Source organism: Microcaecilia unicolor, chromosome 1, assembly GCF_901765095.1.
Source record: "Microcaecilia unicolor chromosome 1, aMicUni1.1, whole genome shotgun sequence".
In the NCBI taxonomy this organism is placed as follows: domain Eukaryota; kingdom Metazoa; phylum Chordata; class Amphibia; order Gymnophiona; family Siphonopidae; genus Microcaecilia; species Microcaecilia unicolor.
The window spans coordinates 733,871,997-733,896,674 of record NC_044031.1 but is presented as its reverse complement, the minus strand read 5'-3'; the positions used below and the strand labels follow the sequence as shown (position 1 = coordinate 733,896,674).

The 24,678-nt window shown below is 45.0% G+C and overlaps 1 protein-coding gene across 1 annotated transcript in view; it reads left to right on the top strand.

Moving 5' to 3' along the window:
- Positions 1-24,678, top strand: part of TTLL6 (tubulin tyrosine ligase like 6) — a 285,854-nt gene that overhangs the window by 187,732 nt on the left and 73,444 nt on the right. Inside the window, exons 14-16 of the mRNA XM_030192275.1 lie at positions 9,804-10,016; positions 22,076-22,094; positions 22,535-22,639. Of these exons, the coding sequence (XP_030048135.1) occupies positions 9,804-10,016; positions 22,076-22,094; positions 22,535-22,639 (337 nt within the window). The remainder of the gene's footprint in view (positions 1-9,803; positions 10,017-22,075; positions 22,095-22,534; positions 22,640-24,678) is intronic.

Genomic DNA, 24,678 nt, shown 5'->3' with positions numbered 1-24,678 from the left:
ACCTTACTTCTACTTCCTTATGCTCTGTTATTCTCTTACAATATTCTAATCAATTTCTCATTTTCTCAGAAACATATTTTAATATGTTTCTCTGAATGATCTTACACTTCCTTATCCTTTCATATCACAAGGTCAGTTCACATTGCAGCTGGTATTATTACTTTCTCAGTAACTTAATTTTGATGTGCCAGTATTTTTCCAAAGAATAATTCTAAGTCTTCTTTTATGTATTAACCTTTCTGAGGCCTGGTTACACATTTAAAACAGGCTATTGATCAGCCTTTAACATGGCCTTCAGTCATGACCAGAATAGTCTGTCAGGTCCATATTAACAGTCCCCCCTTGAAGGCATGCAAACACCATTGCATCTGCCATGCCTTCACAGATGTTCATACAGGTGAGACTACAAGTGTTGTGTCTGTATTCCTGTAACTTATGGGAGAATTATTAAATGATATAACCATAACCCATTAGGTTTCATTTAGTAATGAAGACAAAGAATATTATGGTGTTAGTAAAACTTCTATTACATAGTTATATATATATATATATATATATATTATTGGTAGCAACATCAGTGACTGTTTTGTTAGTGGCTGTATTATTAGACTCAATATCATTATCATCATCACTGTCTAAATCTGGAGGTGGTAAGTTGCAACGGGTTATTCTTTCATACATTATGTGGAGGGGCATAATCGAATGTGAACGCTCATCTCCATGGGTGTCTATGTCCGAAAACTGGTACCTGAAGAGGCGGGACAGACCGTATTTTTGAAAAAAATGGACGTCCATCTTTTTTTTCGATAATACGGTTTGTGCCTTCCAAATGCATAGGATTTGAGCTGGGCGGTATCGTTTTTCAGCAGTAATGGAAACCGAAGGTGTCCAGCTCAAAAACAACCAAATCCAAGGCATTGGGTCGTGGGAGGGGCCAGGATTCGTAGTGCACTGGTCCCCCTCATATGCCATTTGAGGCTGCCATACAGGCTGGAAAAAAGGTTTTTCAAGTTCTTTTTTTGTGGGAGGGGGTTGGTGACCACTGGGGGAGTCCGGGAAGGTCATCCCCGATTCCCTCCAGTGGTCATCTGGGCAGTTGGGGCACTTTTTTGGGACTTGTTCGTGAAAATAAAAGGGTCCAAAAAAAGTGACCCAAAATCACGGTAAAACCGCCTTTCTTTTTTCGATTATCGGCTGAAGGCGGCCATCTCTCCTCGGCCGATAACCACAGCCCAGTCCCGCCTTTACCACGCCTCCGACACGCCCCTGTCAACTTTGGTCGTTCCTGCGACGGAGTACAGTTGAAGACAACCAAAATCGGCTTTTGATTATACCGATTTGGTCGCCCACGGGAGAAAGACGCCCATCTCTCGATTTGGGTCGAAATATGGGCGTCTTTCTCTTTTGAAAATAAGCTGGATATTGTCCTAGGGGTTCTTTCTTCATTGATGTTTCAACAACACGTTCAACTAACCTTCTAGTACATGGAATAATACAGCATCCACAAAGCATGAAAACAGCAATTACAACAATAATGGCAGTCAAAGCAGACAGAATAATATTTTTCCATTTCCCAAACATAGATTCAAACCATCCAGTCCATGTAGTATCTATACCAGAGTTCTCAGCCAATTCATTAGCAAGTGCTGTAAGTCCCTCTAACGCTTTGGTAATGCTTCCATCAGGGGCTGTGTTGTTGGGAATATAAGTACAACAGTCTCCACTTCCAATCATAATGCAAACTCTACCCTCTTTTGCTAAGATCATGTCCAACGCTCAGCGATTTTCCCAAGCCATCCGGCTGGTGGCATCCAATTGATCGGCAATTCCTTTGGCAGCATCTCTTGTATAGTTGATAAATCTTTGTTGATTGTAGTAGATGTAATTAATCCAGTCAACATTCTTACTAATGCCAACTGCAGGAAACAAAGCTTCAAAACCATCAGCAATTTGATTGCGGGTCTTAAATTCATTAGGGACCCCCCTTGGAACTCCAATAGAATCAAGATAGACTTGATGATCAAATGAGCCATAAGGAGAGTCTGAATGAAAACGTGTATCTCTTTTCATTCGGGAACCAACTTTATTGTTATGTAAGGCAGCAACAGTAAATGGTATTACCAATTGAACAACTGCACATTGTCCTTCCCAGTCACGTGGTAAAGTAGAATATAAAGTTCTATTTCCACAGTACCACCAAACATCAGCACAAGCAGTTGAAAAATCTGACAAGTTCATAGTACCACTAGTAATCAAACTGTGGTTGCAAGCACTCAGATGTCCTATTTTAAAGGAATTTATAACCTTTATTCTTCGTATACAAAGTTCAAACTTTGTATGTTTATTAGGAATTTGAAACATTGGGGGTACTCTTATTTATCCTTAGGAATTCCAGGAAACATTAGTGCTAGAGACTTACAAGAATCATTAGTAGTCTTTTCTCCATGGAGCAGGTATACCATGTAGAGAGCACCAGTGTAATCAGTACGAAAATTCAAACGAAAAGGAACCACAACAGGTTGTGGTCGAGAAGCAGTGCAAACATAGCAATTAGACAGATGTAGTGAATTGGTTGTATATTTTACCCAATCTAACCACAAATTTGAGTCAGCATAGCCTGTTTCAATGGTAAATGTATCTCTAAGACTAGATACATTGTGAATCTGGATTGGGATATGAATTTCAGGCAGTTGTGGCAGTAAAGGATTATCCAATTTAGATACTGTTTTTCTTTTATAAGAGCGGACAAGAACACGGAAATGACCAACAGGGTCCGTATTTGTAGCTTCAGTACTAATACCAAAAGTGCGATTTATGGTAAGTACTACTACTACTATTAAACATTTCTATAGCGCTACTAGACTTACGCAGCGCTGTAAGATCCACTCCTTTAAAAGTAATAGAAACTGGATTGCATTTTCCTAGGGTACATTTGTCTTTATTGACGAGTCTACAGATGAGAGTAATTTTCTTCCTTAGAGGCTTGTTCCAAGCATGATGACTACTGGTAGGATAGTTTGGGCCTGTATACCATCATACATCTGAACATGAGTAACATGGACTAGTAGAATAAGTATTAGCATCCAAAACACAATAAGTAATCAGGTAAGCATGAAATTTCGAATAGGATCTTTGCCAAGACAAATCTCCACAATCAGCAATTGCACAAACATCAAACTCGATTGACACTGTTTTATTGCTTCAAATCAGTCGAAAAGTAAATCTGACAGGATAGTTACTTTCAAGATAGAACTGATCCATGTCACAGTTTTCAGAGTTTCCATGAGAACAATCAGTGCTTAAAGCCACAGGAAGCAAGTGCAAGATTAAAACAAAAACCACAAGCAGTACTGTTATAATCATCATTATGAAACAGGAGTTAACATGGGTTATGGCTTCTTAAAAACCACAGAATAATAAGCAGTAAAGAAATTATAGCAGCAATTATTAAGAAGCAAACAACACAACTGTTTCCAGAGTGCGATTCAGATTCTAATTGCGTTTCTCTTGAGGCATAATATTAAGGAAAGCGTAGGAAACCTCTTTCACATTGCAATTGTGATAATAAGAAAGTGTATCAGAAGGAAAGTGGTGGTTGCATAATTTCAAAAACATAAATTAGAAAGAAAAGTCTATTATCAATTGTACGTCAGTCAGATTGGCTTTATGATGACTGTAGTCCTGTCGTGAAGTCTTTCAACTATAAACAAAATAAAAGCAATGATAAAAATAATAAAATATGCAAGCAGTATAAGAAAGCAAAGAATATTCCGAGGTTCAGGAATCATTATCAAGTAATGTAATGTCAGAATCTGATGATATATTATCAGAGTCTGATGTGTCAGTCAGAGAATTATCTCTGTCAAACACTGCAGCTACAGAAGTTCCTGTTTCAGGGTCATTCGATAAGGCTGCGGGCGGAGATGTTGCAGCAGCTGTGACAGTTGTTGTAGTTCCAGCTATGGAAGGAGCAGAACTAGTTAAATGTGGGTTGTCAGAAGAGACAAGATCATGAAACACTCGAATATCATTGAGATGTACCCAAGAAGAATGATCTTGAAGTTTTACAGCAACTGTGGATAAAGCTTCAACGTGAAAAGGGTCTATGTAAATAGGATCCTTCCATGTTTTATGTGTATAGTATTTTCTTTAAACAAAATCTCCTATCTTTAAAGATTTGAGCTTATCATTGTCTGAGTCTGTACCCCCCCTTCTGGCTGACAGATCATTAGAAATGGCAGACAGAAAGGTGATAACAGCTTGTAACTGATCCCAGCACACAGAGTGATGGTCAGGGAGACAATTTGAAGGATTACCCTTAAGTAGACGCATTCTGCGTCCTGTACATAATTGGAATGGAGTCAATTTCAGGGAAGCAGAAAGAGTAGCACGCAATGTAAGCAGTGCTAATGGAAGTGCATCAAGCCAGGAGTTAAGTCCATTGGCCATAAGTTGGCACAGTTTTGTTTTGAGTAATCCATTATATCTTTCTACCAAATCATTACTCGCAGGCCTGTAAACACAAACAGTCCTGTGAGTAATGCCTAATACAGAAGTCAGAGTATGAATCAACTCATTAACAAAATGTGTGCCATTGTCAGTAGTAATGATGGAAGGTATACTAAATCTGGGAACAAGTTCATTGCATAAAACACGTGCCATAACCTGCCCTGTTTCTCATGTTTTGACCCATTTAGAAAAAGAATCGATACAGACAAGCAAATACCTTTTACATTTCACTGGTGTGATCATATCAATGAAGTCACAATACCAGTGAATTCCAGGGCCTGTCACAGTGAGGAGATGACCCACAGGGACAGTTGAACCTCTTTTTAGGAGTATTTAAGAAACATTTGTAACAGGTTTTGACAATATCATGACAAATAGAAAGCACCTGAGGAGCCCAAAGTTTGGAAGACAATTGGTCTGTTCTGTGGGCCCCACTACTAGTTGTGTTTTTAGGATATCCATAACAAATATGCATTAGATATATTGCATATAATGCGCCTTCAGTGTATGTGTAACCTTGCAAAGCATTCTTTGTTCTGCAGGAAGACCAGGGTTACCTATTTTAGTGGAGGCAGCACCCTCAGGCTCAGTACCGCTACCCTTGGGATTTCAGAGTTCTGAGATGGGACCGGCTTGGGTTGGAAGGCTGTTGGCCATGGTATCACTCACTCTGACAATTACTTTTACTTCCAAAAACTCTCATAGTCCGGTTAAGGTTTTGTTCTGAAAGTCTTTGATAGTCAAAATCAGTATGAAGCAATCAACATGCAGATTATAAATGGTAAAAGCACATTTCACGGTGCCTTTTTCTGTCTATCCTGAGATATAGAAAAACTCCTCTTTACCTCTTGCTGGTATTCTTCTCCTAAACTTGAGGAACCCAATATTCTCCACTTTGTCTCTCTTTACCTCTTCTTCCTTTCAGGCAGATCATAGGAGCCATAAACCCTCCTGGATCCAACCTGTCTCAGATATCTTGTAATTTCTGAAGACTGGACTCAGATGCGACTTCAGTCAGTTCTTTTCTATAGAACTCTGGCTCTCTTTCTCTCAGCTTCTGGGGTTTTCCCTTGGATTGTCCTCTTTACTTTAAGGATCAGTGGAAACCTTTTATTCTTCTTGCAGAGGTTCCCATTTGCCCCTGTCTCCTTAGTGTACCTAAGCAGTAATGCAGTATTGGCTTAGGGGATCTTTTACTAAGCCGCAGTAGCGTTTTTAGCTCATGGTAGAAATCAGCTGGCGATAAATGCCGAGATGCCCATAGAAGTATAATGGGCATCTCAGCATTTACCACCAGCTGATTTCTATTGCGAGCTAAAAACACTACTGCAGCTTAGTAAAAGACCCCCTGAGTTACTCAACCTAAAAGCAGACACTGTGAAGTGCAGTGACTTAAGCAATTCCCATCCTCAAATATGTACTGGTGCAATGACTTTGCCAGCCAAAGACAGGAAACTATACTATTCAGCTTTCCTTCAAATATGAGGTCCCCTCCTTCCTACCATTACCTCACTAATACAGACAGCCCTCCTAATTCTGGAAAGTGCTAAGTGGCATAAAAAGGTAACAAATTTTTACAATTAGTATGACCACTAAAAGTCTCTACCTGTTACATTCTGTTACACTCCTCCAGAGGTGCAGCCTGCTTGTGCAGGGTATGGGCATTCGAGGATGCGGCGGCCATCTTGGATGTGGGATAGGGCGGCCATCTTGGAGATGGGCGTCTCATTTTGTAGCAGCCATCTTGAAGTTGGGCAGCTTCAGGAAGGAAGCCCATATTTGGGTGTAGAGCATCTCCTCTGATGGGGGCAGCCATCTTGGAACAGCTGCATATGTTTGAGCCTAATTCCTACACTATTTAAAGCCCTGCCACCAGTCCTTCCATGCTTCGACTTCTTGTGCTTAGAGGTCATGGTCTACGTTTGTGTTCTACAGCCGGCTATCTTTGTTCCTGTGATTCCTGTGTACCAGACTCTGGATTGTTGCATGACTACGCGTTGTGTTGCTGCCTGCCTAGACCTCGGACTGTTTCTCTGACTATTCGCTGCACTGCTGATTCCTTTACTCCTGGACGGTGTCTGCTCTTCCTGCCTGTCGGGTCAGTGGCCGTGCAACCCTGCCAGTTCCAGAAGTCCTGGTGGCCGCCTGCACCTGGGGGCTCAACTCCCGGGGAATGGCGGTTGCTTCCCAGGTGAAGCTAGGGGTTGTCTGGCTGCCTGACCGAGTGCGGTGTCACTCCATGTTCGCCGTGCTCAGTCAGGGCACAAGGGCTCACATTCCCAGACATAACACTACCCTCCAAACCTGATAGAATAAGAGGAGTTGTAAAAACTTGATTGGTGGTGGGTTCACCAAGGCAAGTTGTGAAGCCTTGACCTGGTGTTTTTTAGCATGGCGGCTCTCAAATGTTTCTAAGAAATGAACTAAACTAGAAGCTTCCCAGAGAATATTATTTTAGCAATTAAACTCTTTTAATATTCCTTGATTGTTAAGGTGATATTGTAAAAGACACCTAGTTTATATCAACACTACTACTACTACTTATCATTTCTATAGCACTACTAGACGCACGCATCATAAAGAGACAGTCCCTTCTCAACAGAGCTTACAATCTAATTAGTACAGACAAACAGGACAAATAAGAGATAAGGAAACTACTAAGGTGGGAATGATAAAACATGGGTACTGAACAAGTGAGTAAGGGTTAGGGCAGCATCAAAAAGCTGGGCTTTTAGCCTGAATTTGAAGATGGCTAGAGATGGAGCTTGACATACTGGCTCAGGAAGTCTATTCAAGGCATATGGTGCAGCAAGATAAAAGCAACAGAGTCTAGAGTTGAAGGGTGGAGAAGGGTGGAGAAGAAGGGTGCAGGTAAGAGAGATTTACCCAGTAAACAGAGTTCCCGGGGAGGAGTTTAGGGAGAGATAAGAGTGGAGAGGTACTGAGGAGCCACGGAGTGACTTTAGTGACTTTAGCCATTGCCTTCAAATCACAGGAAGAGGTTCATCTTCAATAACACACTTCTTAGTCAACATGCAGATAGTTGAGCTTTGACCATAAGTGCATTCAACTAATCAGATTGATTACTAGCTGGGAATGTGTCATTTTTTAACATCGTCAGCTCCATTTTTAGCACTGGGTGTGAGTGATAATATGCTGTGCTGTACTGAACTGGTATCAACCACTCTGGTAATGAATGTTTTATGTGGAGCTATTGTATTCTTTGCTGAATGTACCCAAGAGTAAGAACCAACCACCAAAGGACTGAATTAGATAGAGGCACTTGACATACTGCACTGTGCTTCCAGAAAGACACAAATCTTCAATCTGCAATTTGTTGAGCGAAAAAGTATCAAAGTGGGGTATGTGACTTATTTATACCACAAGATAGAGGCACATCAACTGCATAATCTTGTATAATTTCAGACTTAGGTATGGACTAATTACTTCTTTAAAAATGAGAAACGTTTATCACTAAAAAAGTAATTAATCCCAGATATCACATACCTCAATTTAGCTGTTTTTAGCAGTAGAACATAAAAAACATCAACATTATGGTAAAAAAAATATTGCATAGTTCCATTCTACAGATCCCATAGCACACAAAACTTTCAAAAATGAAATTTGCTCCTGCAAATTTTTATAGCGTTTATCTCTGTTTTTTGTAACTCCACTTTTGGTACCTTTTCACTCAACGGGTAACATATTTTTATCTATCTATATACCTATGGTAGTCTTGCTTGCAATATAAGATCACATCATGCCTTCTCCATTAGCCTTTTACAATGCCAGTACTGCAGAAATATGTATGGTGAAATCTAGGATGGCTGTTACATCACCTGCAACACATGAACTATGCTTTTATTTCTGTTATAAGTGCTGTAACAGAAGAAGGAAGCATGGAGGGGCAATTTCAACATGATGTCCAAGTCCAATTCTAGATGTTTGGTGAAAACATCTAAAATTCTTATCCTGAACATAACAATTTTTGAACCAGAAAAACATATATTTTTTCTTTTGAAAATCTCTATTTCCAGATGTTTTTGTGCTCGGTACATATTTCTTTAGGTACCATTTTAAAAAAATCCTAGAGAAAAACACACACAAAAAAGGGATGGTTGTGTGGCACCATCCCTAGTAAACTGGCCACACAGACATCCCAATAGAGCTGAGGGACAGCCTGCTGGTCAGTTCAGTGGATTGGATTGGATTTATTGATTTAATATACCGCAATTTACATCCATGTCAAAGCAGTTTACAATTGCTAGATAAATTCTCAAATATACTAAACATACAATTATGCACGTAAAGGGACATAAAGGCTTCACATAAAGGGACCCAGGTACAACTCCCACCTTAACACCCTTCAGTAGTTGGAGAACAAGGCCGGGCAGATTTCTATGGTTTGAGCCCTGATTATGGCTAGACAGATAGGCTAGTGCCTGGCAGACTTCTATGATCTGTGCCCTGAAAATATCACTGTGCTACTATGTATGTTACCCTTATTTTTATTGTGAGCCCTCCAGGAAAACCTGAAAACCTACTGTACCTAACTGTATACTCAAGTCTGCAGGTGTCTTCTATCTGTAGGTACACTTGGTATTTTGTGGGTTTTGGAAGGCTCACAATTTCCACCACAAGTGTACTGGTTACAGTGGGATATGGACCTGACTCCCTTTCTCTACTGTCCACTTCACTGACCACTAGCTTACTCATGGGACCAGCCTGCAGCTCTAATAGGAATAGCTATAATATCTGAAGCTACCACAGATCCTGGTATGTACTGTCATGGTCACATCTTTGGGGGATGAGAGGGGGTCAGTGGCCACTGAGGGATTAGGGAGGGTAATGCCTTAATCCCTCCAGTACTTAGCTGGGCAGTTAGGGCACTATTTTGTGACTTATTCATGATTAAAATAGGGCTAGATAAAAATGTCCCGATTTTTGCCCTAGACATTTTTATCTTGTTCCATTATCCCGTGAAAATGTCCAAATTCTGGACCCGTCCAAAACACACCACAGTACGCCAACATTTAGATGAACTGTGGAGAAAACTGTCTCAAATCTGAGTTCACAACTTGGACTTTTTTTCCGTGAAAAACGTCCATCTGTGTGCCACTTTTGAGATATCTTTCTCTTTTGAAAATGAGAGTATCCAGTCATGGACTCTTTCATGGCAGGCAGCATAGCCAGGAATCCTAGCTTAGTATTACACTGGGAAATATAGAACATCCCCATTTTCTGCTAGTTTTTCCCCCACATGACAGATAACTAACTTGTTTTTATTTTGGAAGCTGGAGAATGTGGTAATTGACATCATGAAACCCCTTGACATTGATGAAGAGGAGGAGACAGAGAGGGTCAGAGGCCTTTTGCAGCGAGAGAACCTTATCCGAGGGCTGGGCATTGTGGAAAAGCTCTACCGATTGCTACGAGCTGTGAACTCCACGAGTACCAGCTACCAGGCGCCTGAGAACTGCCTTATAGAAAGACAAGCAAGAAACCAAGTAAGACAGAGAAGATGCTACCGATTGAAAAAGAGATCTACTGTACAGTTTGGTTGAAACAAAGTTCATTGATTTCAGCCATTTTATACTTATTGAATAACTACTGTACAGTCATCTTATAATTTTCTTGAGATGATCTATGGGAAGCCATGTCTTGTGCAAATGATAGATCATATTCCTTAATAAAAAGTATTTCTTGTCCCCTAAGAGATTAATCTGAGTAAAATAGTTAATAAGACTATCTTCCCTACTACAGTGTTCACCATTCTGTACACCAGCAAGAACCTTTAGATATTCATCTGCACTGGTTATAAAAATGTTCATTGAAGTGAGCAGATAGACTCATGAGCTGGGGCATTAGAATAGAATAGGTGCAAGAGATCTCATTTTCAGACCTTTTCACAATTTTTGCATTTTCTCTTGTTATCTGGACTGTACTTTTATTGGCTGTTTTGTTTCACTACATTGGAAGGCTCATAGTACATGTATTGAACCAAATCCTAGGCCCTTATTAAATCTAAAGAGACCAAGATTTCAGTCCCTTACTTTTCTTCCCTTTCCCCTACTGTGAGGAGATGGTGATTTTAGTTATAGGCCAACCGAATTTCAGCGGTTATGGTGCCATAATTGGCCCCAAATCCTTTTTCTGCCTGGTTTCAGTTTCGGCCAAAAAGCTACCACTATGGTTTTAGATTCTGCCAAGACTGACCGCGTGTTTTCGGTGGAAACCGAAAATATGTGCTTTGTCCTGGTTGCCTCCCTCCCTCCCTCTCTCCTCTGAACAGGAGTTGCCTTCCCCCCTGCCCACTTGTAAGTGTACCCCTTGAACCTATCTTAGAATCCCTAGCAGACTAGGGGTGTAGTCAGGGCAGGCATGATCCCCAGCAGCTCTTGCGCATTCTGGCTGTTCTTTCAAAATGGCTGCCATGACCTCTAGAGGCAATCTTGCGAGACTGCCACAAGAGGTCATGGCAGCCATTTTGAGAGTAGAGCTGACATGGGCAAGAGCGACTGAGGATCACTCCTGCCCTGACTACACCACTAGAATACTAGGGATTGTATAGTAGTCGGGGGGAGAGGGGAACAACTCTTTGCATTCTTTTTTTTTGTGTGTGTGTAATGTGATTGCAAGTAATGAAGTTATGATCTTGCAAAGTAGTTTATATGGTAAATAGACTTCTCCAAATAAATGCTTTTGATACAAAAGTTTAGTGAGAATTTAAGTCTGTAAATTTGGGATGATAACCTCCTTAGGCTTTCTGTGGAGATATGACATCAACTGTCATTCCAAATGTGAGGCAAAGTCAGCCACTGTAAAAAGCACTGTGGCTTTTATTTTCAGTTTTCATTAGCTCAGGTCAATGTGTGCAGAGACTATTTTGTTTGGAGGTAAAATATGTTCTTTCATTATTTAAATTATTATATATATTTTAGCTTGGATACTATTTGGATGATTCTAAAGAATTTTCAGATTATGCTGAGTATGATGAAGATGCAGCGTTTTAATCAAACTTACAAGCTAGATTCTATGAGAAAGAAACCTGCAGTGATTATTTTCAAGCACAAGTACTGGTCAGCTTATAGTGTTAGTAAGGACATGATATTACAATGAAATTAGAAAATAATTTGAGAAATGTATTGCTCTTCAATGTGATTTTTCAGAGCATTTAGTCCTCACATTCAATAACATCAATGTGCTTTTTTATTCTGGATTGTGCATCAAACTGGTATAATGTCTGCAGTGTAGATCAGTTTCTCCGAGGACAAGCAGGCTGCTTGTTCTCATGACTGGGTTGACATCCACGGCAGCCCCTCAAACCGGAGTAAAAATCTCGCGGGAGGTCCCGCACGCAGGGCACGCCCACCGCGCATGCGCGGCCGTCTTCCCGCCCTTGCGCGACCACGCTCAGTTTTTCCTTTCCACGCTGGAGAGAGACGCGTTTTCGTCCCTCTCCGTGTCAGCCCCGGAAAACCAATTTGCGGCCTAGTCCGCACTTTTACTTTACTTCTTTCTTGTTTTTTGCGCGTTCGCGCGCCCCTTTATTAAAAAAAAAATGTTTTTCCCTTCCCCTCGTTGAGTTTCTTCATGGGGTCTCCTCTTCACGGCCTTGTGGCCGCGCGGCCGTTTCTTCCTTTTTGTGGTGTGCTTTTCACCGCCACCATCGACAATTTTGATCTCGCCGACGCGATTTTTCCATCGATGTCCTCGAAGGTCCCGAGCGGATTCAAGAAGTGTGGTCGGTGCGGCCAGCAGATCTCGCAGACCGATCCTCACACTTGCTGCCTCCAGTGCCTCAGCCCGGAACATAATTCCAAAGCGTGCACCTTGTGTCTCAGCTTGCGGACCGGCGGCGGTGAGCGGCCGCGTGGGCAGTCCGCCCCGGCCACTCCCGCTGCTCAGGGCCATCAGGACCGAACCCTGTCGGATCCGATCCCTAGAGGCCGTGGAGACTCCACCTCCTCCTTGTCTATGCCGCGGAGCGCCGATGACGGACATCGGAAGAAAGCTGCGAAGAAGCACCGTCATCGGTCGCCCACGGCGCATAGGACTGGCAGCTCCGGGACGTCGAGAGAAGACTTGACCCCCAGGAAGCGGCAGCGCCGGGAGGAGCACTCCCCCTCTATCGAAGAGATGTCGATGCGCAGGTCGTCAGGTACCCCAGTACCATCTCCTGGACCCAGACAGCTTCCAGCACCGATGCCCGCACCGGCCCCCCTGCCTCTCCCGACAGTGGACCTAGACGAGTGCCTCCGAGTCATCCTTCCGGGAATCCTGGAAGGGCTGATGCGCCAGGCCTTGCCAGCACCAGGGGTGCTTGTGCCCTCGGTGCCGTTGATGGAGGCGCCAGTGGGCTCTGGTCCGGTGATGCGGTCTTCGACGCCAGCGCCGCTTGCGGCACCGGTGTCGATCGCCACTCAGGTGGAATCCCCGTCAACGTCGATGGAGGGAGCTTCATCCCTGCCGGCGCGGGAGTCCACCTCTTGACACCCTTGTCGAGGACGTGGTTCCTCGCAGTCGAGACGGGCCCGGTTGCGATCTGAGCTGAGCTGACACCGAGGAGGAGGCCTCGTGGGGGGGAGGAGGAGGACCCCAGATATTTCTCCTCCGAGGAGTCTGTGGGTCTTCCCTCCGACCCCACGCCTTTACCAGAGAGGAAGCTCTCGCCCCCTGAGAGCCTCTCCTTTGCCTCTTTTGTTCGGGACATGTCTATCAGCATTCCCTTCCCAGTGGTAACTGTGGATGAAACGAGGGCGGAGATGCTCGAAGTCCTCGACTATCCATCACCACCTAGAGAGTCTTCCATGGTACTGTTGCACAATGTCCTCAAAGAGACACTGCTTCGGAACTGGATGAAGCCATTATCTAATCCCACCATTCCCAAGAAAGCGGAGTCCCAATACAGAATCCACTCAGACCCGGAGTTGATGCGGCCTCAACTGCCTCATGACTCAGCGGTCGTGGACTCTGCTCTCAAGAGAGCATGGAGTTCAAGGGATACCGCCTCGGCGCCCCCTGGGCGGGAGTCTCGCACTCTGGACTCGTTTGGGAGGAAGGCCTACCATTCTTCCATGCTCGTGACCAGAATACAATCATACCAGCTCTACACGAGCATCCACATGCGGAACAATGTGCGGCAACTGGCGGACCTGGTTGACAAGCTCCCCCCGGAGCAGTCCAGGCCATTTCAGGAGGTGGTCAGGCAGCTGAAGGCGTGCAGAAAATTCCTGTCCAGGGGTATCTATGACACCTGTGATGTGGCATCCAGAGCTGCGGCCCAAGGTATAGTGATGCGCAGACTCTCCTGGCTGCGTGCCTCTGACCTGGACAACCGCACCCAGCAGCGGCTGGCGGATGTCCCTTGCCGGGGGGGATAACATTTTTGGTGAGAAGGTCGAGCAGTTGGTGGACCAACTACACCAGCGGGAAACCGCTCTCGACAAGCTCTCTCACCAGGCGCCTTCAGCATCCACCTCCGCAGGTGGACGTTTTTCCCGGGCCCGGCAGGCTGCACCCTACGCCTACAGCAAGCGTAGGTACACCCAGCCGGCCCGAAGGCCTCCTCAGGCACAGGGACAGTCCCAGCATGCTCGTTCCCGTCAACAGCGTGCGCCTAAGCAGCCCCCTGCGCCTCCACAGCAAAAGCAGGGGACGAGCTTTTGACTGGATCCATGGGAACATAGCCGGTCGGGGGGAGGTTGAAAGTTTTTCACCAAAGGTGGCCTCTCATAACCTCCGACCAGTGGGTTCTCCAAATAGTGCGGTGCGGATACACCCTGAATTTGGTCTCCACCTCACCAAATTGTCCACCGGGAGCTCAATCCTTCAGCTCCCTTCACAAGCAGGTGCTTGCAGAGGAACTCTCCGCCCTTCTCAGCGCCAATGCGGTCGAGCCCGTGCCACCCGGGCAGGAAGGGCAGGGATTCTATTCCAGGTACTTCCTTGTGGAAAAGAAAACAGGGGGGTTGCGCCCCATCCTAGACCTGAGAGGTCTGAACAAGTATCTGGTGCGAGAAAAGTTCAGGATGCTTTCCTTGGGCGCCCTTCTACCCATGATTCAGAAAGACGATTGGCTATGTTCCCTGGATTTAAAGGATGCTTATATTCACATCCCGATACTGCCAGCTCACAGACAGTATTTCCGATTCCGTCTGGGGACACATCACTTTCAGTATTGTGTGCTGCCCTTTGGGCTCGCCTCTGCACCACGGGTGTTCACGAAGTGTCTCGTGGTGGTTGCGACGTACCTACGCAAGCTGGGGGTGCACGTGTTCCCGTATCTCGACGATTGGCTGGTGAAGAGCACCTCAGAGGTAGGAGCTCTTCAGTCCATGCAGTGCACTATTCAACTTCTGGAGCTGCTGGGGTTTGTGATAAATTACCCGAAGTCCCATCTCCAGCCAGTCCAATCTCTGGAATTCATAGGAGCTCTGCTGAATTCACAGACGGCTCAGGCCTATCTTCCCGAGGCGAGAGCTCAGAATCTTCTGTCCCTCGCTTCCCAGACCAGAGCGTCCCAGCAGATCACAGCTCGGCAGATGTTGAGACTCCTGGGCCATATGGCCTCTACAGTTCATGTGACTCCCATGGCTCGTCTTCACATGAGATCAGCTCAATGGACCCTAGCTTCCCAGTGGTGCCAAGTCACCAGGAATCTAGAAGATGTCATCTGCCTGTCCATCAGTTGTCGCAATTCGCTGCACTGGTGGACAATTCGGACCAATTTGACCCTGGGATGCCCATTCCAAATTCCTCAGCCCACAAAAGTGCTGACGACGGATGCATCTCGCCTGGGGTGGGGAGCTCATGTCGATGGGTTCCACACCCAGGGGGTGTGGTCCCCCCAGGAACAAGGTCTTCAGATCAACCTCCTGGAGCTCCGAGCGGTCTGGAACGCACTGAAGGCCTTCAGGGATCGGCTGTCCTACCAAATTATCCAAATTCGGACAGACAATCAGGTTGCAATGTATTACATCAACAAGCAGGAGGGCACCGGATCTCGCCTTCTCTGTCAGGAGGCCGTCAGGATGTGGCGTTGGGCGCGCCAGTATGGCATGCTTCTCCAAGCCATATACCTGGCGGGCGTAAACAACAGTCTGGCCGACAGGCTGAGCAGACTCATGCAACCGCACGAGTGGTTGCTCCATTCCAGAGTGGTACGCAAGATCTTCCGAGAGTGGGGCACTCCCTCGGTAGACCTTTTCGCCTCCCAGACCAATCACAAGCTGCCTCAGTTCTGTTTCAGACTTCGGGCACACGGCAGACTGGCGTCGGATGCCTTTCTCCTCCATTGGGGAACGGGCCTCCTGTACGCTTATCCTCCCATACCTTTGGTGGGGAAGACCTTACTGAAGCTCAAGCAAGACTGTGGCACCATGATTCTGATCGCGCCCTTTTGGCCCCGTCAGATCTGGTTCCCTGTTCTTCTGGAGTTGTCCTCCGAAGAACCATGGAGATTGGAGTGTTTTCCGACTCTCATTTCGCAGAACGACGGAGCGCTTCTGCACCCCAACCTTCAGTTTCTGGCTCTCACGGCCTGGATGTTGAGGGCGTAGATTTTGCTTTTTTGGGTCTGTCTCAGGGAGTCTCCCGTGTCTTGCTTGCCTCTAGAAAGGATTCCACTAAAAAGAGTTACTTTTTCAAGTGGAGGAGGTTTGTCGTTTGGTGTGAGAGCAAGGCCCTAGAACCTTGTTCTTGTCCTGCACAGAACCTGCTTGAATACCTTCTACACTTATCAGAGTCTGGTCTCAAGACCAACTCAGTAAGGAATCACCTTAGTGCAATTAGTGCTTACCATTATCATGTAGAGGGTAAAGCCATCTCTGGAGAGCCTTTAGTCATTCGATTCATGAGAGGCTTGCTTTTGTTAAAGCCCCCTGTCAAGCCTCCTGCAGTGTCATGGGATCTCAACGTCGTCCTCACCCAGCTGATGAAACCTCCTTTTGAGCCACTGAATTCATGCCATCTGAAGTACTTGACCTGGAAGGTCATTTTCTTGGTGGCAGTTACTTCAGCTCGTAGAGTCAGTGAGCTTCAAGCCCTGGTAGCCCATGCTCCGTATACTAAATTTCATCATAACAGAGTAGTCCTCCGCACTCACCCTAAGTTCCTGCCAAAGGTGGTGTCGGAGTTCCATCTTAACCAGTCAATCGTCTTGCCAACATTCTTTCCCAGACCGCATACCCGCCCTGCTGAACGTCAGTTGCACACATTGGACTGCAAGCGAGGGTTGGCCTTCTATCTGGAGTGGACACAGCCCCACAGACAGTCCGCCCAATTGTTTGTTTCTTTCGACCCCAATAGGAAGGGGGTCGCTGTCGGGAAATGCACCATCTCCAATTGGCTAGCAGATTGCATTTCCTTCACTTACGCCCAGGCTGGGCTGGCTCTTGAGGGTCATGTCACGGCTCATAGTGTTAGAGCCATGGCAGCGTCAGTGGCCCACTTGAAGTCAGCCACTATTGAAGAGATTTGCAAAGCTGCGATGTGGTCATCTGTCCACACATTCACATCACATTACTGCCTCCAGCAGGATACCCGACGCGACAGTCGGTTCGGGCAGTCGGTGCTGCAGAATCTGTTTGGGGTTTGAATCCAACTCCACCCTCCAAGACCCGATTTTATTCTGTTCATGCTGCACTCTCAGTTAGTTGTTCTTCATAGGTCAATTTCTGTTATGCCCTCGCCGTTTCAAGGTTCAATTGACCTGGTTTCTTGTTTTGAGTGAGCCTGAGAGCTAGGGATATTCCAGTTGTGAAAACAAGCAGCCTGCTTGTCCTCGGAGAAAGTGAATGATACATACCTGTAGCAGGTGTTCTCCGAGGACAGCAGGCTGATTGTTCTCACCTACCCTCCCTCCTCCCCTTTGGAGTTGCGTTTTTTCCTCATTTCTTTGCTTGTCAATCAACTGAACGGGAACGGTCGCGCACGGGCGGGAAGACGGCCGTGCATGCGCGGTGGGCGTGCCCTGCGTGTGGGACCTCCCGCGAGATTTTTACTCCGGTTTGAGGGGCTGCTGTGGACGTCAACCCAGTCGTGAGAACAATCAGCCTGCTGTCCTCGGAGAACACCTGCTACAGGTATGTATCATTCGCTGTCTAGACTCCTTTACCCTAATTTAGTAAAAATCAATATTACTTGTCCTTAATCAGTTATATAATTAAATACAAAACGGGAAACATCTCAATGCTACTTTCTCTTGTTACTTGTGCATAGTTTGGGTAAGCATAAAAAGCTGGTAATCATAGTATATATTTTTTACACATTCTCACAAAGTTCCTGCCTCAGAGGATTTTTAAGGGGTCTTTTACTAAGCTGCGCTAGCATTTTTGGCGCACGCTAAAATTAAGTGTGCACTAAACGCTAGAGATGTCCATATATTCCTATGAGCGTGTCTAGCATTTAGCGTGAACTAAAAATGTTACCATTGCTTAGTAAAAGATCCCCTTAACTTGGGAGCCTAAACACGCAAGACTTGCTGAGAAGTCCTTGTTAAAATGGCTCCCCCAGTTGTCAGTCCGTGCTTGCAGTTCCTAGGACTGGAGGGTATTAATCTTTGAGTTTAGCAGAGGGCCGACTGCAACCTCTGACAATTCCCATGGGCCTCATTGATTCACATTCACACAACCATGCTTTAGTTTTCAGTTTCAGCAGTTTTGGTTGACCTCTAATTCTAGTCATGAAGCAAAGAGGTTCCAGAATACTTGTAATTTATTTGCAATTTTACTAGCAATTCTTTGGAATTTCAAAGTTTCTACTAACTTTTTAGGACCACTTTCTTTAAAAAACTAGATATTTATGTTCTTTTGTACAACATAAGTCATGGTGAGGGCAATATTCAGATCCATTTATTTAGGGAAATAGTGATTTGCCTAGATGAAATGGCTCTTTAATTTGCTGTCCTTAAATGTGACTAAAATATGCACATTAAACAAAACTGTTTGGGTGTGTTGAAATCATAGAGGAAAACAAGTGTGTGTATATTTGGTTTTCAAATCTATGCACGCTATATTCCTTCCCCCCCCCCCCCCCCATACAAATTGGAGGTGCAAAGTGGAGCTTGTACACTTTGCACTTGCTAATTTCAAAGAGAAACAAGTACAGATGGTTTATTTGTTTATAACTGTGTACAGAACATGCATTAAAACCACTCACTAATTTGGAGCTACATGGGCTGTTTGAAAATTGCTCCCGAAATGGACTTGGAAAAAATCCACAATTCCAGGAATAACATGTATAGAATGCTTGTACGTTTAGGAAGCTCGCCAGGTGCCCTTGGCCTGGATTGGCCGCTGTCGTGGACAGGATGCTGGGCTCGATGGACCTTTGGTCTTTTCTCAGTGTGGCATTACTTATGTACTTATGAAAATTTCTACTGCCTGTTGCAGTAAAACTGCACATGCAATAGGAAATGTCAGACTGATGGACTTATATTGAAACCCTCCTATGAACAAGCTGTTGAAAGGAAATAGAAATCTCTAAAAAAAAAAATACAGTAAATCAATTAGAAGCCTGGAGAGGGATGCTAGTGTTCTCCTATTCGTAGTTCATCTCCTTCATCTGCCATTATTTTTAAATGTTTGTCTTTTTAAGGGTCCCCTTGATTGACTTAGCTCCCCTTTCCTCTGTGACTCTCTACTTGTTGTATTTCTGCTCTCTTTGCTAAAAGGGCACAATAGTCTAAGGTTTGTATTTAAATTTTGAGCAAAAAAGTGCAAAAACCTTGCAGATCTGCTTGCTTGCACATAAGGGTACCAGCAAGAAAGGGGAAGGACACTTCCTTGATTTTCATAACTAAGGGGCTGATGCAGAAAGCTACCGCAGGCCTAAATGCGTAGCTACCAAGGGCTGAATGCAGGTTGTACGTGCCAAGCAATGCAGGGAGGGATTGAGCTTGAATTTTATCCCACACAATACATGGCCACACATTTCATCAAAATGAATTCTAAATGAGGCCATAAAATATTCTGCAGCAATACAGAGAGGTAAACAGGGGCGTTTGACATGCAGTTACCATGACAATTTTTTCGCCAGGTCCAAGACTGCGTACAATGGTTCACAGAGAGGATTTCAGGGTTTGGTTTCCTTTTGCAACTTGAAGGAAGTACATGCAAGGTTCAAAGGCAGACAGGAGGTTACAATCATGTGCGTGTGTCTGAAGAAAACCGAAAGTAGAGAATGACACAATGTTCCCATCCCTGCCCCGTCCCTGTGGGTTTTGTATCCGTCCCTAACCCATCCCCGCAGGCCCTGTCTCCATCCCCACCCCATCCTTGCAGGTTCTGTCCCTGTCTCCTCCCCATCCCCATGGGCTCTATCCTCATCTTCATAAACCTCAAATACTTATGATTTTATATTTAAATCTTTTTATTAAAGTATAAAAAGGAACAATATGCTGTGCAACTATTGTGTATAAATTACAAATAGAAAACAATAATAACAACGAGCAGCTATAATAACCCTCCTCCCCACCACCCTCTACCCTTCTAACCCCAACAGTAGCTGACTTTTACTACCCCAAGGAATCGTAATCCACCCTGTTAAAATGTCCAGATGTACAGAATACAACCCATTCTGTATGCCCTAGAGGGGAGGAATATTCCCTATGAATCACTCTTATGATTTTTTAATCTGTGGATGAATAAGAAGTCATCAGCAATCTCAGGATTCAATCTATCTCTCCTGTCTTCCATAGTCCTTCCTGCAATAGAAGATGTCTTCTCAGAAGATGTGCTGGTAGCAGGATGTACAGGATCTCCCATGCAAATTTTGCTAGCTGTGGCCAGCATGTTTGCTTGTTTTTCCCAAAAAATAAAAATATCATCGTCTGCATCAATCAAACATAAAAACAGTCCAGTTCATTAACAGGCTTCAAAGTAGAAAATGACATGGGTACAAAGTTTGTCCCCATCCTCACGGGCTCTGTCCTCCGCCCCGTTCCCTTGGGATCTGTCCCCGTTCCCACACCGTCCTCACAGGCTCTGTTTCCGTCCCCATTCCCGCAGTTACCGCAGGTCCCCGTCCCTGTGTCATTCTGTAGCCTAAAGTGAAATCATACATCAGCACCTGTTATTTTCTGCCTGAATATAAGCCTTGCAAAAATAGCTTGCACACACATTTTTGTGAGTCTCATATTTAGGTGCAAAAGAACAGGTGCCAATGTGTGCTGACACTTCTGTTTTCTTTTGGACATGCACACAAAAATCTGCACTTACTATGAAAACTTTCTTTGCATGCGTCTGGCACGCTCCCCCACCATGAGCCACAAGTTTTCCATGTATAAAATTAGAATACCTATGACTCAGGCGCTCCGACATCCATCCGCACGCCTTCCACAAGCCTTTCTGCATCGGCCTCTTGTTGCTTATGTAGCAATTTGTAGGGTAGAATTTTTATATATCCATATTTTTGTTACAACACTCCTGAAAACGTTTTCAGATGCTGCTGTTTGCAGAGTTTTGAAATACCATATCCTTTGCCCAAGGATGTAGATTTCTTTTAATATGAAGAAGTAGAAAAATTCCACAAAAGCATATGCAAAGAGTGTTTTTCAAAGATTCTTACAATACTTTTATCAAAACTGCCCACAGTGGTGCAAACTCTGAGGGTACTTTTACACAGAGGGTTGTCACCACCAATACTCAAAACAGAAGTCTCTGCAGGCTTTCACTTTGATTATTGGCTCCTGGAAAAAAAATGTGCCCACTTTTTCTGTGCCTAATTTTCCCATCAAAAATACACCCATGGCTTTGATTATCCAAAACTACATATGTATCTTAGTGCTAGGGGTGGAGTTCACTCTCCCCTCTCAGCAAATAAAAGTATATGTGTTGTTAAAAAACAAAGTCCCAGCATCTCCAACTAACGTTATTTCGTCCCCACAGGTGTATGATGTCTTCCAGCATAGCCCAGGAAGGAGCATATAAACAAAGAGTTTAGAGCTTTCATAAGTACCTAATATGTATTTTGCAACTTCCCATACGTTCCTCAAATATGCTGTTCTGATTGTGAATTGTTTCCTGTCGTTGCAGGTTGCCACCTCTTTGGTTTTCCTTCTTTACTCAGTCATTTAAAAGTTTTCTTACCATTTTGTGTGGCCGTATCTTGTATTGATATCAGTATTGCATCAAATGTACACTTTTTCATCATCAAGTCATTTGATTTCATTAGATCTATTTTTTTGATTGATGTCCCAGAGAAAGGCAGCTTCCTGCATCTTCAAGCATTGTAATTGGTGCTACAAAATTGTCTGACAGAGATGTCCAGAAACCGATGTCTCATGTGTTATTAGAAGATGACATTGAAGGAATTTCATGGATGCCAAGAGTGTATGGAAAAGTTCTTTGGGTTCCTTAAGTCCAACCTAGAAATTCTGGACTGCATGCTGGAAGTACATTGACACTGAGAGTACACTGAAGCCAAGTACCAAAAGAAGCCATCAGAACTAATTATTATTGAGTTCCCACCCGTATACATCAAAGAATTCCAGTGTAGTATTCCCAGCATCAAAGGACATTGATGTTGAGCTAAAAAATGACATTGGTATCAATCTTTGTTGTAGCACAATGCTAAGATAAGAGGTAAATGGATATTCTCCGAGGACAAGCAGGCTTACATTCTCACGATTGGGTAGATGATCCCGCATTGCCGGGTCGGCATAGTACCAAGCAGAAATCTTGCAAGAGCTTTCTGGAGTGTGAGCAGCGCTCCAACGCACATGTGCAAAGTGCCTTCCCGCCTGCAGCACAACTGTGCCTCTCAGTTATTTTTTCTCTGCGTGAGAAGCGGCAGTATTTTTCGTCACTCCTCACACGCCCAGGAAAGAGCTTCGGTCGTGCCTTTCGACAGTATTTTTTGTTCCCTCTCTCTTATTTCCCGTTGTATCATTATTTTATTTTAAATCCCTTATAGTCTTTAGTTTTGGCCCGTGTTTAAGTTTCTTTTCTTTTTCGGCGCGGGCCACTTTTAGGCCTGCTCGGATGGGCCCCTTCTTTTTTGTGCCTTTTTTTCATTTTTTCAGGCACAATCATGACTTTTGATTTTGCCAAAGCCATTTTCCCTTCCATGACATTGAAGATTCCCATTGGCTTCAAACATTGTACCCGGTGCAACTGGACCACCTCGGGTACTGATACACATTTTTGGAGTATTCAGTGCCTCAGGCCCGACCATAGCCGTAACATTGTGTCCTTTGTCTTCGTATGAAGAAAAGGACTCGGACTTTCCTAGAAACTCAATGCGAAAAACTTTTTGGAGCTCGGTCCGGTTCGACATCAAGGGAGTCACTGGCATTGGGAGTTGAGGTAGGGATGGCTGCTGCGAGACCCTGAGACACTGGGAGCAGAGAGGCATTGAGTGGGTCTCCACCTGACTCGAGGCTTCCTGCTGTGCAGGCCCTCCTTGACCGTCCATTGTCGTACCTGACCGCAAGGCGACGGGAGGATTCGACGTCGGCACCGAGGAGCTTGGGTGAGGTGCATCAGGCTAAGGCCAAGAAGCACCACCACCGATCTCCTTCGACGTATGGTGCCAGGAGCTCTGGGACGTTGAGAGACTCGGCACCCAAAAAACGTCAATGCCGGGAGGTTGGCTCCCCCTCCATTCAAGAGATGTCGTTGCATACTTCTCCTAGCAGCCAGGATCCTGCTCCTGCACCCTAGGCGATTTGGCAGCCTTAGCTCCAGCCGGCCCCTCAGCCTTTACCGATGGCAGCTCTCAATGAGCATATCCAGGCCTTGCTTTCAGAGCTTTTGGTAATCTTTTTGGAGAGAAGGTCGATGAGGTTGCTGAGACCAGATCAAGAAGCACACTGAGGCTATGTATTCTCTCTCCCGCTGGACGTGTTCTGCAGCTGTCTCCTCATCCAGTTTTTTTGGTAATTCGCAGAGTGCCACCTGTTCCTATTCTAGGTGTAGGTACACCCCTGCTCAGGTTCAGCCCCAGTGTGCTTGTTCTCGTCAACAGCGTGCGCCAAAGCACCCAGCTGCTCCCCAGCAAAAGCAAGGGCCGAGCTTTTGACTTGCTCCAGCAGAGCATAGCCGCTATCAAAGTGTCCATTCCGGACGACTTACTGGTCGGGGGGAGGTTAAAGTTTTTTCACCAAAGGTGGCCTCTCATAATCTCTGACCGGTGGGTTTTTCAAATAGTCCGGCTCGGATACACCCTGAATTTGCTTTCCAAACCTCCAAATTGCCCACTGAGAGCACATTCTTTCAGCTCTCAGCACAAGCAGGTGCTTGCAGAGGAACTCTCCACCCTTCTAAATGCCCATGCGGTTGAACCCTTTCCACCAGGGGAAGAAGGGCAGGGATTCTATTCCAAGTACTTCCTTGTGCAAAAAAAGACAGAGGGGATCCATCCCATCCTAGACCTAAGGGCCCTGAACAAATCCCTGGTCCGAGAGAAGTTTAGGATAACCTGGACACCCTTCTTCCCATGATTCAGAAAAATGATTGGCTATGCTCGCTGGACTTAAAGGATGCATACACTCACTTCCCGATACTTCCAGCCCACAGGATATATCTTCGATTTTGGCTGGGAATACATCACTTTCAGTACTGTGTGTTGCCTTTTGGCCTTGTGTCAGCTCCCAGAGTTTTTACAAAATGTCTAGCGGTAGTTGCAGCGTCACTACGCAGACTGGGAGTTCATGTGTTCCCTTATCTCAATGATTGGCTGGTGAAGAGCACCTCGGAGGAAGGTGCTCGGGAGTCCATGCGGATGACTATTCAGTTGCTGGGGCTACTAGGGTTCGTTTTTAAACTACCCCAAGTCCCATCTCCAACCAGCTCAACAATTAGAATTCATAGGAGCCCTGCTCAATACAAGGACTGTCTGAGCCTACCTCCCGGAGACACGTGCAGACAACCTTCTCTCCCTTGCATTCAAGGTTCGGACATCGCAGCAGGTCACTGCTTGGCAGATGTTGAGATTGTTGGGCCACATGGCTTACACAGTGTAAGCCATGGTACGTCTTTGCATGAGATCTGCTGGCTTCTCAGTGGCATCAAGCCTTGGGAAGTCTGGAAGATGTCATTCAAGTGTCCCCAGAGCTAGTATGCTCTCTTCAGTGGTGGACGATTCATACCAACCTGACCTTGGGACTACTATTCTAAATTTCTCAGCCGCAAAAAGTGTTGACGATGGATGCATCTCTCCTAGGGT